The following is a 15,554-nucleotide window of genomic DNA, read 5'->3' on the forward strand; positions in this document are numbered from 1 at the left end:
CTCTCTCCAGACCTTCTTTGCAAAGGCACAATCCACAAGGAGGTGAACAATGGTCTCTTCCCCACCACAGCCACCTCGAGGGCAACGTGCAGAGGGGGTGAGACTCCTGGTGTGTAGGAAGGATCTGACGGGGAGGGCCTTTCTCATCACCAGCCAAGCTACGTCGGTGCTTGTTGGAAAGTTCTGGCGAAGAGGCATTCTGCCAAATGACTTTGACAGTCTGCTCAGGGAACCATCCACCAGAATCCACCATCTCCTTTTCCCACAGGGCCTCTAGGACGTTACGAGCTGACCACTGCCTGATGGACTTGTGGTCAAAGGTGTTTCTCTGCATAAATCTTTCCATGAAGGACAGGTGGTACGGCACGGTCCAACTACTTGGAGCGTTCCGCGGCAGCGTGGCCAGACCCATTCTTTGCAACACCGGGGACAAGTAGAACCTCAGCACATAGTGACACTTGGTGTTTGCATACCGAGGGTCTACGCACAGCTTGATGCAGCCAGACACAAAGGTGGCCATCAGGATGAGGGCAATGTTGGGCATGTTTTTTCCTCCTTTATCTAGAGGTTTGCACATCGCATCCCTACGAACACAATCCATCTTTGGCCTCCAGATCAAGCGAAAGATAGCTCGAGTGATCGCCACAGCGCAGGAGTGAGGAATGGGCCAGACCTGTGCCACGTACAGCAACAGCGAGAGTGCCTCACACCTGATAACCAGGTTCTTACCAGCAACGGAGAGGGAGCATCACTCCCACATGCCCAATTTTCTTTCCACCTTAGTCACTCGCTCATTCCAATTTCTAACGCATGCCCTGGTCCCTCCAAACCATATCTCCAGCACCTTCAGGCAGTCTGACCTGACAGTGATGGGGACAGAGGATCGGTCAGCCCAGTTCCCAAAGAACATGGCCTCCCTCTTGCCACGATTTACCTTGGCTCCTGATGCCAGTTCGAACTAGTCACAAATGTTGATCAGTCTGCGCACCGACAGCGGATCAAAGCAGAAGACGGCGACATCGTCCATGTACAGGGAGGCTTTGACCTGAGTGCCTCCACTGCCTGGGATCGTCACTCCTCTTATGCCCGGATCCTTCCTGATGGACTCAGCAAAGGGTTCTATGCAACACACAAACAGGACAGGGGAGCGAGGGCAGCCCTGCCTGACTCCAGATTTAATTGGAAAGCTTTCTGATTCCTGCCCATTGATTGAAACTGCGCTACTGTTGTTTGTGTAGAGCAGTTGGATCCAGTTGTGGATTCCCTTCTCAAACTCGTTTTGGAGAGGACATCCACCATGTAGGTGTGTGATACTCTGTCAAAGGCCTTCTCCTGATCCAGGCTGATGAGGCAGGTGTCCCCACCCCTGTCCTGTACATAGGCAATCGTATCCCTGAGTAGCATGTGGCTGTCAGAGATCTTCCTGCCCGGCACAGTGCAAATCTGGTCAGGGTGGATCACCAACTCCAGAGCAGACTTGACCCAATTGGCGATGACCTTGGACAGAATCTTATAGTCCACATTCAACAGTGAAATGGGTCGCCAATTTCTAATTTCCTCCCTTTCCCCCTTGTGCTTGTAGATGAGGATGATGATGCCTTTCCTCATGGACTCTGACATGCTGCCGGCCAGGAGCATACTCTCGTACACTTCTATCAGGTCTGGGCCGATCCAGTCCCACAGAGCCGAATACAACTCCACCGGCAAGAGTTTTACTCTTCTCAAAGGACTCTAGGGCTTTAGTCAGTTTGTCAGGAGTTAGCAGTTTGTCCAGACTCTCCCGTGTACTGTCGTCTAAGACCTCCGTGAGAGAGGACAGGAAGGACTGGGAGGCCGTGCTGTCTGTGGGCTTCATGTCATGCAATCCGGCATAAAAGGATTTGTTGATCCTCAAAATGTCGGACTGCGATGACTTTACTGAGCCGTCTTTTCCTTCAGGCTGCTGATCACAGAGCTCTCTCTGTGTTCCGTTTGGAAGAAGAAACGTGAGCACGTCTCATCCTGCTCCACGGAACGGACTCTAGACCGGAAGATGATCTTGGAGGCCTCCAAGGCAAAGAGCGAGGCTTGTTGGCTCTTCACCCCTTGGAGGCACTACTTGACATCGACCCCCATCGACTGCAGCCGGAGCAGGTTCTGCATGTTTTTCTGGAGTTGGGACATTTCCCTCTGTTCCTTTCTAGGCCCTTTTTGGGCGCCTTTGAGGATGAAAAATCTCTTGATGTTCTCCTTGATCACTTCCCACCAGTGTGTCAGGGACTCAAAGAGGAGTTTCACAGTTCTCCAACCTTTGTAATCCCTCTTGAGTTCCTCAATGTTCTCTGGGGTCAGCAGTTGCATGTTCAGCTTCCATGTCCCCCTGCCAATGCTCTGGTCTTCCTGTAAATGACAGTCAGCCAATAGGAGTCAGTGGTCAGAGAAGAACACCGGCTTGACGTTGGTGGATCTAACTGTGAATGCTCGAGACACAAACAGGAAGTCGATCCTGGAACGGATGGACCCGTCTGGTGGCGACCAGGTGTATCTACGCTGCGCTCTGTCTGCAGGGTTGCTGAAGATGTCATGCAGCTTGGCATCTTTTACTGTTTCCATCAGGAATCTGGACCAGATCTGCTATCGGCCGTGCCAGATCGTCCAGCTGTATCGATGATGCAGTTGAAGTCACCACCCAGAATGACCGGCCCAGAGGTCACCAGCAACAGTGGGAGCTGCTGAAAGACCACCAGCCACTCGCCCTTTTGTGCCGGGGGTACAAATTAATTAACCGGAGTGGAGCATTCTTGTACATTACGTCCACTACGAGGAGGCGCCCGCCCACCACCTCCTTAACTTCGGAGACGGTGAAGTTGCCTCCCTGCAGCAGAATACCCAGGCCGGAGGAACGAGAGTCGTTTCCTCCCGACCAGATCGATGGCCCATGGGACCACCATCGTGATCATTACCTGTAGGAGCTGAGGTGTGTTATCGCACGAAACAGCAGGTCAGCTTTGACCTTGGCAAGGTAGTCCAAGGTCGAAACACATTGCGTAGTAGATTTAATGCTACACACATTTATGGATACAATCTTTATCCCCATTTTTAAAGCATTTTATCGCTTACCAAACCTGTTGCCTTTGAGAGTTCCAGGCCTTTGGTCTGCTCCTGCAAACCCATAGTGTTCACAAATTGCCTCACTTTGAATGGCCTGAGGAAACTGTCCTGAACAGCCCCATTGGAGATGTTCCGCTCAGGTGGCATCTGGGGTTTCGTGCAAGGAGTGAGCTTTGAATTGTTCTCTGTTGGAGAAGTCTCTCCGATCCATTCCCCCGCTGGGGCATTGCTGCTCCCGGCTTCCTGGAGCCGGGGTGCGCTGAGCGCTTCACTGCTCCCAGATTCCTGGGGCTGGGGTACGCTGGTCTCTTCAAGTTGAGGGCGAAGTTGGGATGCGCCGGTCTCTTCATTGTCTCCAACGTTCTGGAGTTTGGGTGTCTCCTCCTCCAACCCCCTAGAGCTTTGCCGCTTCTCCTGTAGATGCCGCCCTTGCCCTTCTTCATCGGAAGAGCAGCAGCCCTTGTCATCCGGATCGGAAATGTCTCTTGCCACTTGTCTAGGAAGTGGCTTGGTCCCTTCTTAGCCCCTTCTTCTTTTTGGCCCTCTTCACCAGCTGCCACTCCCCCAGTTGATTTTCTGCTGGTAACTCCTCCATTGATTTGCTCTGCTGAGGAGTGGGAGGTTCAGGGGTGGTGTAGATGTTTGGCTGCGTGCTGCCTCAATCTTTTCCTTCATCTTGCCTCTCTCTCTGTCCCCCTTTGTCCCATTGTGCTCGCTGGAGGCCTTGGTGGGTGGAGGGTTGCAAGTGTCCTTGGTAGTTGTGACACTGACAATTTCATCTGCTTCCCCCTCATTGGTTCTGGCCGCCTGTGCATAAGTGAGGCAGCATTTGGGGCAGGCCTTGTAGAGGTGGCTTGCCTCGCCACACAGGTTGCAGCACTTAGTCTGTTTGCAGTCCTTTGTCTGGTGCCCTTGCAGTTCTTGCAGAGGACAGCACTACAGTTGGCCGCCACATGACCTGACTTGCCGCAGGAGTGACAAAGTTTGGGCTGCCCAGCATGGACAAGGTAGCCACGGCTTCCCCCGATAGCAGAGCTGGAAGGAGGGTGGAAGATGGATCCGTCTTGAGTGTGACCTTGACCTGGCGTTTGCTTGTTCAAATCCCAAAGGCATCTTTGACCTTGGTGCAGTTCCTAACCTTGATGACTTACCTGGCAAGAAAGGTGAACACATCGGCAACAGGGACCTGGGGGTTGTAGAGATGCACCATCACCACACGGTCCCATTGTTACGGCAGAGCAAAGAGTGGTTCCACCGTCAGGATCCTCGTCTGTGGCTGGTCACTCTTCTCATTGAACACCTTCAGGAACTTGACACAGGCAGCAACATTCTTGAAGGTCACATCGAAGTATCCAGCGCTGGGGAAGTCCTGCAGGTAGTAGATCTCCATGGCTTCAAATCCATACGATTCCAAAAGGACTCGCTTAATGAAAAAGACACAGTCCATGGGTGTACCTCCTTTGCTGTCCTTCATCACCACCCTAACGGTGTTATGTACCCCCTGGTTTGGGGCTCAACTGGTTGCAGCCATCACCTCTTCAAGTTCCCGATGTTCGGCACTGAAGCCTGCACATGCAGAAGAAACTGATAAGAACAGATACAACACTTGATCTTAGCCAAAAGGCCGAGAAGCAATGAATGAAGCCAATCCAATGTATTACACAACAGTGTTTAGTGAACTGTTTGAATGAACCTCCATTGTCTCAAGCTGATGACCAATGCAGGGAGCACCATCCTGGCCTGAGTCTAATCAACTTTCCAGGATTTAACTTCTGATTTGGTGATTCTAATGTTAGTAGATCTACCCCAATATGAAATAATCCTTCCAGGGCGAATAGTCTAAATTCTTAAAGTTAAAGGGCTTTTTGGTCCCTTACTGGTTGTCCACTTGCCAGTCATTTGCCTACAGGTACACTGTCAGTGTGGACTGGGTTTGTGCTGGAAACTCAGAGTTCTGTTGGATCTTTCAAAGATAGTCTCATTGTGTACCTTTGGTAAAACATTTTGGGGGTTATTTTGTAAGATCTTTTCTAACTGTATATCTTTTATCTTGTGTGTTTAAGTTTTATCTTTTCTTTTAATAAACATTTTAATTCTTCAAATTTTAAAAGTTATCACTGAAGTCCTGTGCTTCTGTGTTCAGTAACTATCCCTCCAGGTTTCTACAATTGAAAAAAAATTACAATCAGCCGAGGTGGATTTCAATCTGAGACCTGGCTTGCTCAGCATTAACATCAGCTGTGGTCGTAACAGTAACCATGACTTTGCTCTCTTTGAGTTTTTGAGTCTTTCCACTGGCTTATTTTTACCTTCTGCTTTTGTTGGGTAGCCACTGGTTCTTCTTCTGTGCCTTCTGCTGAGATGAGCCTGGAGTTAGCCAATTCCCAGAAGGAGGAACCCTGTTTGGGATTTGAGTGGTTCCATCTTGACCAAGTTACAGTCGAGGCTGCCTGGGAAGAAGTTGCCGAGCAGGGGAAGGCAGTAAAGATAAGGCAGAAATTCAACTTCATGAAGAGGCTTGGCAAGGTAAGTGAGTGCTGTGCACTGCGATGGCCCAACTTCAGCACACTCACAAACATTCCTGTCAACCAGTGGCATACTCACATGGGATACTTCATTATGTTTACATGCCCCTTTATGCTTAACACATAAAATAAAGAACACTGTTCAACTTCCCTTCTCATAGATGGCAGGTGGCACAATGGCACAGTCGCCCAATATCCATGTGTATTTTGCATGCTAGTGCGCTCGCATTGACACTCACTCTTTTGCATGCACTGGCATGGTCACACTTACATTGGAATAAGGAAGGACCAATTGATTCACAAATGAAGGGACAGGGGTTCCTGCTTTGTGCTTGGTGTAAAAGAACATGTTGGTCGAATAAGATCAGGGCAATGATGCAGCTTATGCAATATTCCAACCGTCAACCAGGTGGTCTGTATTACAGGTGGTTTTCTCAGCGTGTGCTACCCATGTGATGCTTAATACAAAATACTAGAGACAAAAATCATCCCTGAGTTTTGTTAGAGCTCTTCTTTGCAAGAGGCAGTACAGGTTGACGAGTTCTCCTTGTGCCTGTAGAATGTGCCATTCTCTATCTGTTAGAGTTACCCAGTGTTGGCTTCATACCAATGGCGCAATGTATCCAGAATTCTATGGGTGCCCTCATTCAACAACATTAAAGGTTGCTATTAGCTGCACCTCCAGTGTCATGTGAACTCTCAGTAGCATGTAAATACCCAGTACCCCTATTGCCAAGTGAACCTCCAATACCATGGAACCCACTGTTTCCCCATTGCTGTGTAACAGCCCTGTGCTCCAGTGTTATATGAATTCCAAGGGCCATGTGTACCCCTGCAACCCAGTGCCTGCCGAGCAGGTGCCCAGGGCAACATGTGTAAAAAGCTGATTGGGGCAAGGCCTCTACACCCTGGTTTCTCACCTCCTCATGCCTGGTGTGCTCCTGCATCTCTGGCTCATGGGATTGGATATCTCTATCAGCAAATACCTTCAAGAAAGTCATCAACAGTTCCAACCCCACTGAGTGCAGCCCTCAAGACATTTGGCCAAGAGACAGTGATTTTTACTATCACGATCAGGTAGATTGGGTTGCCCCTTATATAACCTGCCCCATCTCCATTCAGTTGAAATCCAGCAACTGAAGGTGAAAATCTGCCTCTCCCTGTAAATATAAATTGGGAATTGAACAGACTGGATATTGGAAAGAAAATCATCATACGATCCAGCCCATATAATCATTCAATAATTCAGCAAAACAATGACTTCCCTCCATAACTATTAACCAATAAATGGCGTTGCTGTTGCTTGGTGACACTAGATTGACTATTTCTGACCTCAGGAAATAGGGACAGTTGCTGTCTAAGCACAAGCTCATTTACAAACTGGAACCAACCTATCCCTTCTTGATCAAGCCAAGTCCAATACTGTACTGACCTCACCATATCATTCAATCCCTTCTCTACTTATCTACTTCTCTCTTGATTCCACTTATGTTTCCTCTGTTAAAATTCCCATCCCGCTCCCCCAGTGTGCAAACTATGTCCCACAACTATTAAAGGGGAAACATTTTCTTTGTGGGAAGTTATTGTGGGGTTGTTCTCCCTAAAGCAGAGAAAATTAAAGGAAGATTTGATAGAGGCGTTCAAAATCACCAAGGGAATTTGTTCACATAAGTAGGGAGAAACTGTTTCTAGTGGCAGGAAGGGTTGGTAACCAGACAGCACAGATTTAAGATAATTGTCAAAAGAACCACAGGAGAAAGGAGGAGAAATGATTTTGTGTAGTAGATTGCTGAAATCCGGAATGTGCTCTTAAAGGATGGTGAAAACAGAATCAACGGTAATTTCCAAAGGGGAATTGGATGATTACTAGAAAAGGAAAAATTTGCAGGGCGATAGGGAAAGAGCAGGGAAGTGGACCTAATACAATAGCTCTTTCAAAGGGCTGGAATAGACACAATGAGCCAGATAGACCCCTTCTGTGCAGCGCTCAACTGGTAGCACTGTCACTCCTGAGTCAGAGCATTGTGGGTTCAATATCTACTGTGGGACTCGACCACTGAAATCAAGGCTGACACTTGAGTGCACTACCGAGGGAGTGCTGCACTGTGAGGTGCTGTATTTCAGGTGAGATGTTAAACGAAGGCTCCATCTGTCCCCTCAGGGTGAATGTAAAAGATTCTATGGTACTATTTTGGAGAAAAGCAAGGGAGTTCTCTCCAGTAACCTGGCCAGTAGTTATCCCTCAATCAACATAAATTAAACATAGATTATCACATTGCTGTTTGTGGGGTCTTGCTGTGCACAAATAGGCTGCTGTGTTTCCTACAACAGAGACTACGTTTCAACAGTACTTCATCAGCTGTAGAGTGCTTTGGGACATGCTGAGGTTTTGAAAGGTGCATTTCAAATGCAAGTCTGTCCTTAAGTCAAATTGAGGTCTCGTGACTTTAAATGATGCTGCTATTATGTCCTGAGTTTAGCCTCTAGCTAACATTCTTCCTGCTCCTGCCCATGGTGAGGAACCAGGCCTGAGGCAGCCAGCTCAAACTCTAATTAAAGGGTTCCTCAGCTTTTCTTGGGTAAAGCTGTGCAGGGCTTTTGGAGTCAGGTTTCTTGCAGCAACTTGTTGGTTTTGTTGCTCTGATGCACTCAGGCACAGAACAGTTTTCTTCATGTCCCTAACCTGTGATGAAGATTTAAGGAGAAGGCTGGAGTGATGACTTGCCAAAGTTGGAGTTGTTATTGATCACACCTTGTGAAAGTGAGTGAGTGGAGGTGAATGCAGGCAATTACTAAAAGCCCCATTCATATGTTTTATATTGTGTCTTTTATCTGCACTGTGCAGCTGTTGCTAGGAACGGTTAACATTTATCGAAAGGACATAAGCAATAGTCAGGGGACTGAGTTCTGCCTTGTAAAATCTATCTGTGCAATCACAAAGTCAGGTGTGGCATCATTGTGGAATATCCCCAGACACTGTAACTGCTCCCAGGCAATAATAGGTCAAGCCTACACTTTCGCACTCCAAGTTCGAAGCTTGGTTTAAAAGGAACGTTTAATTTATTTATTCATGGCATGTAGGTGTTGCTGGCTAGTCCAGCATTTATCACCCATCCCTAATTGCCCTTGAGAAAGTGGTGGTGAGCTACCTTCTTGAACCGCTGCAGTCCATGTGGTGTAGGTACATTCACAGTGCTGTTAGGGAGGGAGTTCCAGGATTTTGACCCAGCAATAGTGAAGGAACGGTGATATATTTCCAAGTCAGGGTGATGAGTGGCTTGGAGGGGAACTTCCAAGTGGCGGTGTTCCCATGTGTCTGCTGCCCTTGTCCTTCTAGGTGGTAGTGGTTGTGGGTTTGGAAGGTGCTGTATAAGGAGGCTTGGTGAGTTCCTGCAGTGCATCTTGTAGATGGTACACACTGCTGCTTCTGTGTCTCAGTGGTGGAGGGAGTGAATGTTTGGACGGGGTGCCAATCACGCAGGCTACTTTGTCCTGGATGGTGTCAAGCTTCTTGAGTGTTGTTGGAACTGCCCTCATCCAGGCAAGTGGCGAGTATTCCATCACACTCCTGACTTGTGTCTTGTAGATGGTGGACAGACTTTGGGGAGTCAGGAAGTGAGTTATTCACTGCGGGATTTCCTAACCTCTGACCTGCTCTTGTAGCCATAGTATTTATATGGCTAGTCCAGTTCAGTTTCTGGTTAATGGTAACATTCCAGGATGTTGATGTTGGGGGATTCAGCAATGGCAATGCCATTGAACGTCAAGGGGCGATGGTTAGATTCTCTCTTGTTGGAGAGGGTCATTGCCTGGCACTTCTGTGGTGCGAATGTTACTTGCCACTTGATAGTATCCAGGTCTTGCTGTATTTGGACATGGACTGCTTCAGTATCTGAGGAGCCACGAATGGTGCTGAACATTGTGCAATCATCAGCGAACATCCTCACTTCTGACCTTATGATGGAAGGAAGGTTACTGATGAAGCATCTGAAGATGGCTGGGCCAAGGATACTACCCTGAGGAACTCCTCCAGTGATGTCCTGGAACCGAGATGATTGAACTCCAGCAACCACAACCATCTTCCTTTGTGCTAGATATGGCTCTAACCAGTGGAGAGTTTCCCCCTTGATTCTCAGTGACTCCAGTTTTGCTGGGGCTCCCTAATGCCACATTCGGTCAAATGCTGCCTTGAAGTCAAGGGCAGTCACTCTCACCTCACCTCTGGAGTTCAGCTCTTTTTTCCATGTTTGAACCAAGGCTGTAATGACCCTGCAAGAACCCAAACTGAGCATCAGTGAGCAGGTTATTGCTTTCAAGTGCTGCTTGAGAATACTGTTGATGTCCCCTTCCATCACTTTACTGATGATCGAGAGTAGACTGATGGGGCTGGGTTGGATTTGACCTGCTTTTTATGTACAGGACATACCTGGGCAATTTTCCACATTTCCAGGTGGATTGAAGTGTTGTAGCTGTACTGGAACAGCTTGGCTAGGGGCGTGACAAGTTCAGGAGCACAAGCCTTCAGTATTATTGCCAGAATATTGTCAGGGCCCAGAGCCTTTTCAGTATCCAGTGCCTTCAGCTGTTTCTTGATATCACGTGGAGTGAATTAAATTGGCTGAAGACTGGCATCTGTGATGCTGGGGACCTCCAGAGGAGGCCGAGGTGGTCATCCACTCAGCACTTCTGGCTGAAGATTGTTGCAAATGCTTCAGCCTTATCTTTTGCACTGATGTGCTGAGCTCCCCCATCATTGAAGATGGGGATATTTGTGGAGCCTCCTCCTCCACTGAGTTGTTTAATTGTCCAGCAACATTCACAACTGGATGTGGCAGGACTGCAGAGCTTAGATCTGATCCGTTGGTTGTGGAATTGCTTAGCTCTGTCTGTCTAAGCTTGCTGCTTATGCTGTTTGGCATGCAAGTAGTCCTGTGGTGTAGCTTCACCAGGTTGACAACTCATTTTATGTATGCCTGGTGCTGCTCCTGGCATGCCCTCCTGCATTCATCATTGAAACAGGGTTGATTCCCCTGGCTTGATGGTAATGGTGAAGTGGGGGTTATGCCAGGCCATGGGTTACAGATTGTGTTTGAGTACAATTCTGCTGCTGCTGATGGCCCACAGCACCTCAAGGATGCCCAGTCTTGAGTTGCTGGATCTGTTCAAAATCTATCCCATTTAGCACGGTGGAAATGCCACCCAACATGATGGAGGGTATCCCCAATGTGAAGATGGGACTTTGGGTAGAATTTTCCACACCCGCCTGCCACCAGATCTTCCGGTCCCGCCACAAGTCAATGGACTTCTGGCTTGGGGTGCCATCTCGCCTGTAGCGGGTCCAGAAAATCCAGCCTTTTTCTCCACAAGGGCTGTGCAGTGGTCACTCTTACTGATCAGACAGATTGGTGAGGATGAGGTCAAGTATGACTTTCCCTCTCGTTGCTTCCCTCACCGCCTGCCACAGACCCAGTCTAGCAGCTATGTCCTTTAGGGCTTGGCCAGCTCAGTCTATAGTGGTGTTACTGAGCCTCTCTTGGTGAAGGACATTGAAGCCCCCCACACAGGGTACATTCTGCACTCTTGCCACCCTCAGTGCTTCCTCCAAGTGGTGTTCAACACGGAGGAGCACTGATTCATCAGCTGAGGGAGGATGGCATGTGGTAATCAGCAGGAGGTTTTCTTGCCCATGTTTGACCTGATGCCATGAGATTTCATGGGGTCCGAAGTTGATGTTGAGGACTCCCAGGGCAACTCCCTCCCAACTGTATGTCACTGTGCCACTTCCTCTGCTGGTGGTGTCTAGAACATTATCTGTAAGGTATGATTCTGTGAGTATAACTATGTCAGGCTGTTGCTTGACTAATCTGTGAGACAGCTCTCCCAATTTTGGTACAAACCCTCAGATGTTAGTAAGGAGCATGTTTGCTGAGTTTTCTGTTGTTGTTTCCAGTGCCTACATTGATGCTGGTTGGTCCTTCCAGTTTCATTTCTTATTGAGGTGATACAACTGAGTGGCTTGCTAGGCCATTTAAGAGTCAACCACATTTCTGTGAGGTCTGGAGTCACATGTAGGCCAGACCAGGTAGGGATTTCCTTCCTTAAAGGATATTAATGAACCAGATGAGTTTTTACGACAATTGACAATGGTTTCATGGTCATCATTAAACTTATAAATCCAGTTATTTATTGAATTCAAATTCCGCCAACTGCCATGGTGGGATTCGAATCCAGGTTTCCAGACCATTACCTTGAGTTTCTGGATTACTAGAGCAGTGACAATACCACAAGCTACCACCTCCTTACTGAGCTCCAAAGTTCCAGTGGCGCTCCTGAAGAGCAACGTTCCTGCAGGGAGCACTGAATTTACACAGGGTGAAAACAGCTCATATTTATAGAGTGCCAATCACACACAGGGAGATGTCTCACAATAATTTACTATAAGGAGGAAAAGGATGTATGGGAACTGAAGGTGTTAGGGTGGCTATGCTACCCCAACAACATGCCCCATCTTTGATACAGAATCCCACTGGAACCGTGTGACATTTGTATTTGCCTCCAGTTAACTGTTGACTGTGTTGAAATAGGAAAATGTTGTTGGAAGAAGGAAAGACATTCCGCCTATGTGTTGTGTTAACTGTAGTTCAATGGGTAGCACTCTCACCTCTTAGTTAGAAAGTTGTGAGTTCAAGTCCCACCACAGAAACCTGAGCACATAATTCAGGGTGGCACTGCCAGAGCAATACTTATGGAGAGCAGCACTTCCTTTCAGATGGGTAACTAAATCAAGACCCTGTCTGTCTCAGGTGGGTGTAATACATCCCACAAGACTACTATAGGAGATCAGGGGAATTCTTCCCCGTGTGCCTCACCCAAAACCTTAAGCATAGATCTGGTCATTGATCTTGCTTTGCAGAAGTTGCCTTCTGCATTTCCTACATTACTGAAGTGGCTAAATTTCAAAAAATTCATCCTGAAGTTGTGAAAGGCACTATATAAATCTAAATTCACTTCTTTCAGACCACATTGATCCGTGCTGAGATAGTCCCAAGCTCATGTGATTTCAAGCCATAAATTCAAGGAGACTTTTATCTCATTAATTAGGGGTCAAGTTTCAGGGTTGAAAGGATCATATTCCAGTTCCACTCTCTTGAAAGAGTGGCCATTATATAAAGTTAATTTCACTCATTAATTAAAGATTAAAATTTCATAACGTCAGCAAACTAAAAAAAAAATCAAGTTCAAAGAAGCTCCATAGTGCCATGTTTGTTCTTTAAGATGCTCTGTTAGTGGAGAACACTATTTATGGGATGTTATAGGTACCAGTCTCTGTTTAAGGAAACTTGATTCCAGGGTCGCCTTTCAAAGTGGTTTTGATAGTGAGGGCGTCTGTCAATGGTCACTCAATATGGCCAAATATTCATGTATGGCAAATCAATTTGAAAAATAAAATTTGGGCTTTACATTTATTGCATGCATGTATTTGATGAAAGTGATGGTTCCACATTTATCTTGTGCAAAGCAAAAATGCATTTGCAGGAATGCAGCTGTTGTGTGCACGCATGTGATTCAGATATCAGCCACATAGCTTCCTAACAATATACCACAGGAGTGTTGGTTGTGGACCTCCTTGTTTTTAAAAATAACAAAATTCTATTTCAAAGTTACCTCATCATTCACACGGAGTAAAGACTTGAGATCAGGAAATGCTAGGTGTTTTTCTGCAGTGATTGTGAGCTAGAAGGTGGAATAAGCTGCATTTGCCTCAGGCTCCGGCTCATTAATTGTCCGACACTAGTCTCAGTTTTGTGATTCACAGACCTTGGCGGAACAGCAGAGAAACATTGTTTGCAAAGATAATCGGCTCAGCCATGGTCACATTATCAGTGTCAATCCTGACCACACAATGTTTGCACAATTTATTCTTACACAGAAATATTAATTGCAGGTATTATGATCTAAATAACATGCCGTCAGAAATCTGTTTGTGTTTATTAATCCCATGCATTGCACAGTATTAGTTGATTCTATTTGTGCTCTTGTATCACACAATGTCATTACAAACATTACACAGCGAATGGCACAAACTGCATTTTTATCGAAAGGTTGCCACCATTTCACTATCAGACCTGATCTGTAATCAATATGGACTATTCGAGCACCTATTCTGAATCTGCACATAACCAATACTAAATGGGAGGAAAAATGAAATGAGGTGTCCAAGCTTGGAAAATCATCAGCCACGTAAATTAACTATTAATTTGCAGCAAAATCTTGTGCAGGTCCAACAATTCAGCTCTGAGGGTTATTTTATTAATTCTCAGGGTGTAAGCACCACTGGCAAGGCTGGCATTTATTATTCATCCCTAGTTGCCTTTGAGAAAATGAATCTTGATCTGCAGCCCATGTAGTGAAGTTGCTCTCACTGTGTTCCAGTGAAGATGAAGGAATAGCAATACATATCCAAGTCAGGAGGATGTGTAACATGGAGGGGAGCTTGAAGGTGGTGGTGTTCCCATGCACCTTCTAGGTGGAGAAGGTTGCAGGCTTGGGAGGTGTTGCTGAAGAAGCCTTGCAGATGTAGTACATCCCGTAGATGGTACACACTGCAGCAATGTCGTGCTGGTGGTGGGAGAAGTGGATGTTTGGAGTGGTGGATGGGGTGCCAATCAAGCAGACTACTTTGTCCTGGATGGTGTGAAGCTTCTTGAATGTTGTTGCAGTTGCACTCATCTAGGCAAATGGAGGGTGTTCCACCACACTCCTGACCTGTGGCTTGTAGATGGTGGACAGGCTTTGGGGAGTCAGGAGTTCAGCCACTCACAATAGCTCCTGACCAGCTTTAATAGTCATGGCATTTATGTGGCTGGTCCATTGAGTTTCTAGTCAATGGTGACCCCCTAGGGTATTGATTGTATTGTCATTGAATGTCAAGAGGAGATAGTTATTTTCTTAATTTTCTTTAACTTTCTTGTTGGAGATGGCCATTGCCTGACATTTGTATGTCACAAGTGTTATTTGTCACTTCACTTAGAAGCTCAAACCTAAATTTGTCCACATCTTGTTGCATGTAGGCATAGATTGTATCATTATCTGAGGAATTATGAATGAAGCTGATCACTGCACAAACATCAACAAATAACCCCACTTCTAACCTTACGATGGAGGCAAGATCATTGATGAAGCAGCTGAAGATGACTGAGCCTGGGATGCTGCTCTGAGGAGCTCCTGCAGTGCTGTACTTGTGCTGAGAAGTTCCCTCCCTCACTGTCAGCATTCATATAATCAATGGAGGGGATACTGGCGTATGGTTCTTAAGTCTGCCAGTGAAAGCTTCCTAGATAAATGATAGCAAGTTCCAACCAGTGAGGTACATATTGTCCATAGATCATTCTGGAAGAGCGTGATCTCTTAACGAAATGAGCTGGAATACCCCAACTGGGATAAAAGACAGCTTTGTGTTTCAGAATAATGGAAAACAAACACAAAATGATATCAAATTTTAAAAAAGATAATTCAATTACCTCAGTTCACACTGATCTCTGATCTCACAAGCTGCAATCTGACAGTCTGGAGAGGCTGTGTCAGTCACTGCTAGTAACATGTGTAGCCTGCTGGAATTGCTTATAGAAGATGCTCCTTTGGGGATTTTACATGGTTAGTATGTATTCAAACTGATGAGGGGCAGATAGGGTAGATGGTTCCTGCATATACAGTGTGCATGATAGAGAGAGAGAGAGAAAGCATGTCAAGTTAACACAACCACAAATTGATAAGCAAGAGTTGAGAATCTTTGATAGACAGAAATGGTGACAATACCAGATTTGCAAATTTCCAGTGGGACCTTCCTGAGCTTCACATTAACCTCATCAGAAAAATGTGCAATAGAATTCTGGGCAGAGATTGAGCACAATTAATCTCAGCTCACATTTAGCTCCATTC

The 15,554-nt window shown here is 46.6% G+C and overlaps 1 protein-coding gene and 1 pseudogene across 1 annotated transcript in view; both read right to left on the reverse strand.

Moving 5' to 3' along the window:
• Positions 1-1,050: 1,050 nt before the first annotated feature.
• The window catches only part of LOC144696035 (palmitoyltransferase ZDHHC18-like), a 313,950-nt gene continuing 299,446 nt past the window's right edge, over positions 1,051-15,554 (reverse strand). Inside the window, exon 9 of the mRNA XM_078567230.1 lies at positions 1,051-1,119. Within this exon, the coding sequence (XP_078423356.1) occupies positions 1,081-1,119 (39 nt within the window). The 3' untranslated portion in view covers positions 1,051-1,080. The remainder of the gene's footprint in view (positions 1,120-15,554) is intronic.
• Positions 4,629-4,726, reverse strand: LOC144696230 (U2 spliceosomal RNA; annotated as a pseudogene).

This window comes from Cetorhinus maximus, chromosome 21 (assembly GCF_964194155.1).
Source record: "Cetorhinus maximus chromosome 21, sCetMax3.hap1.1, whole genome shotgun sequence".
Taxonomy (NCBI): Eukaryota; Metazoa; Chordata; class Chondrichthyes; order Lamniformes; family Cetorhinidae; genus Cetorhinus; species Cetorhinus maximus.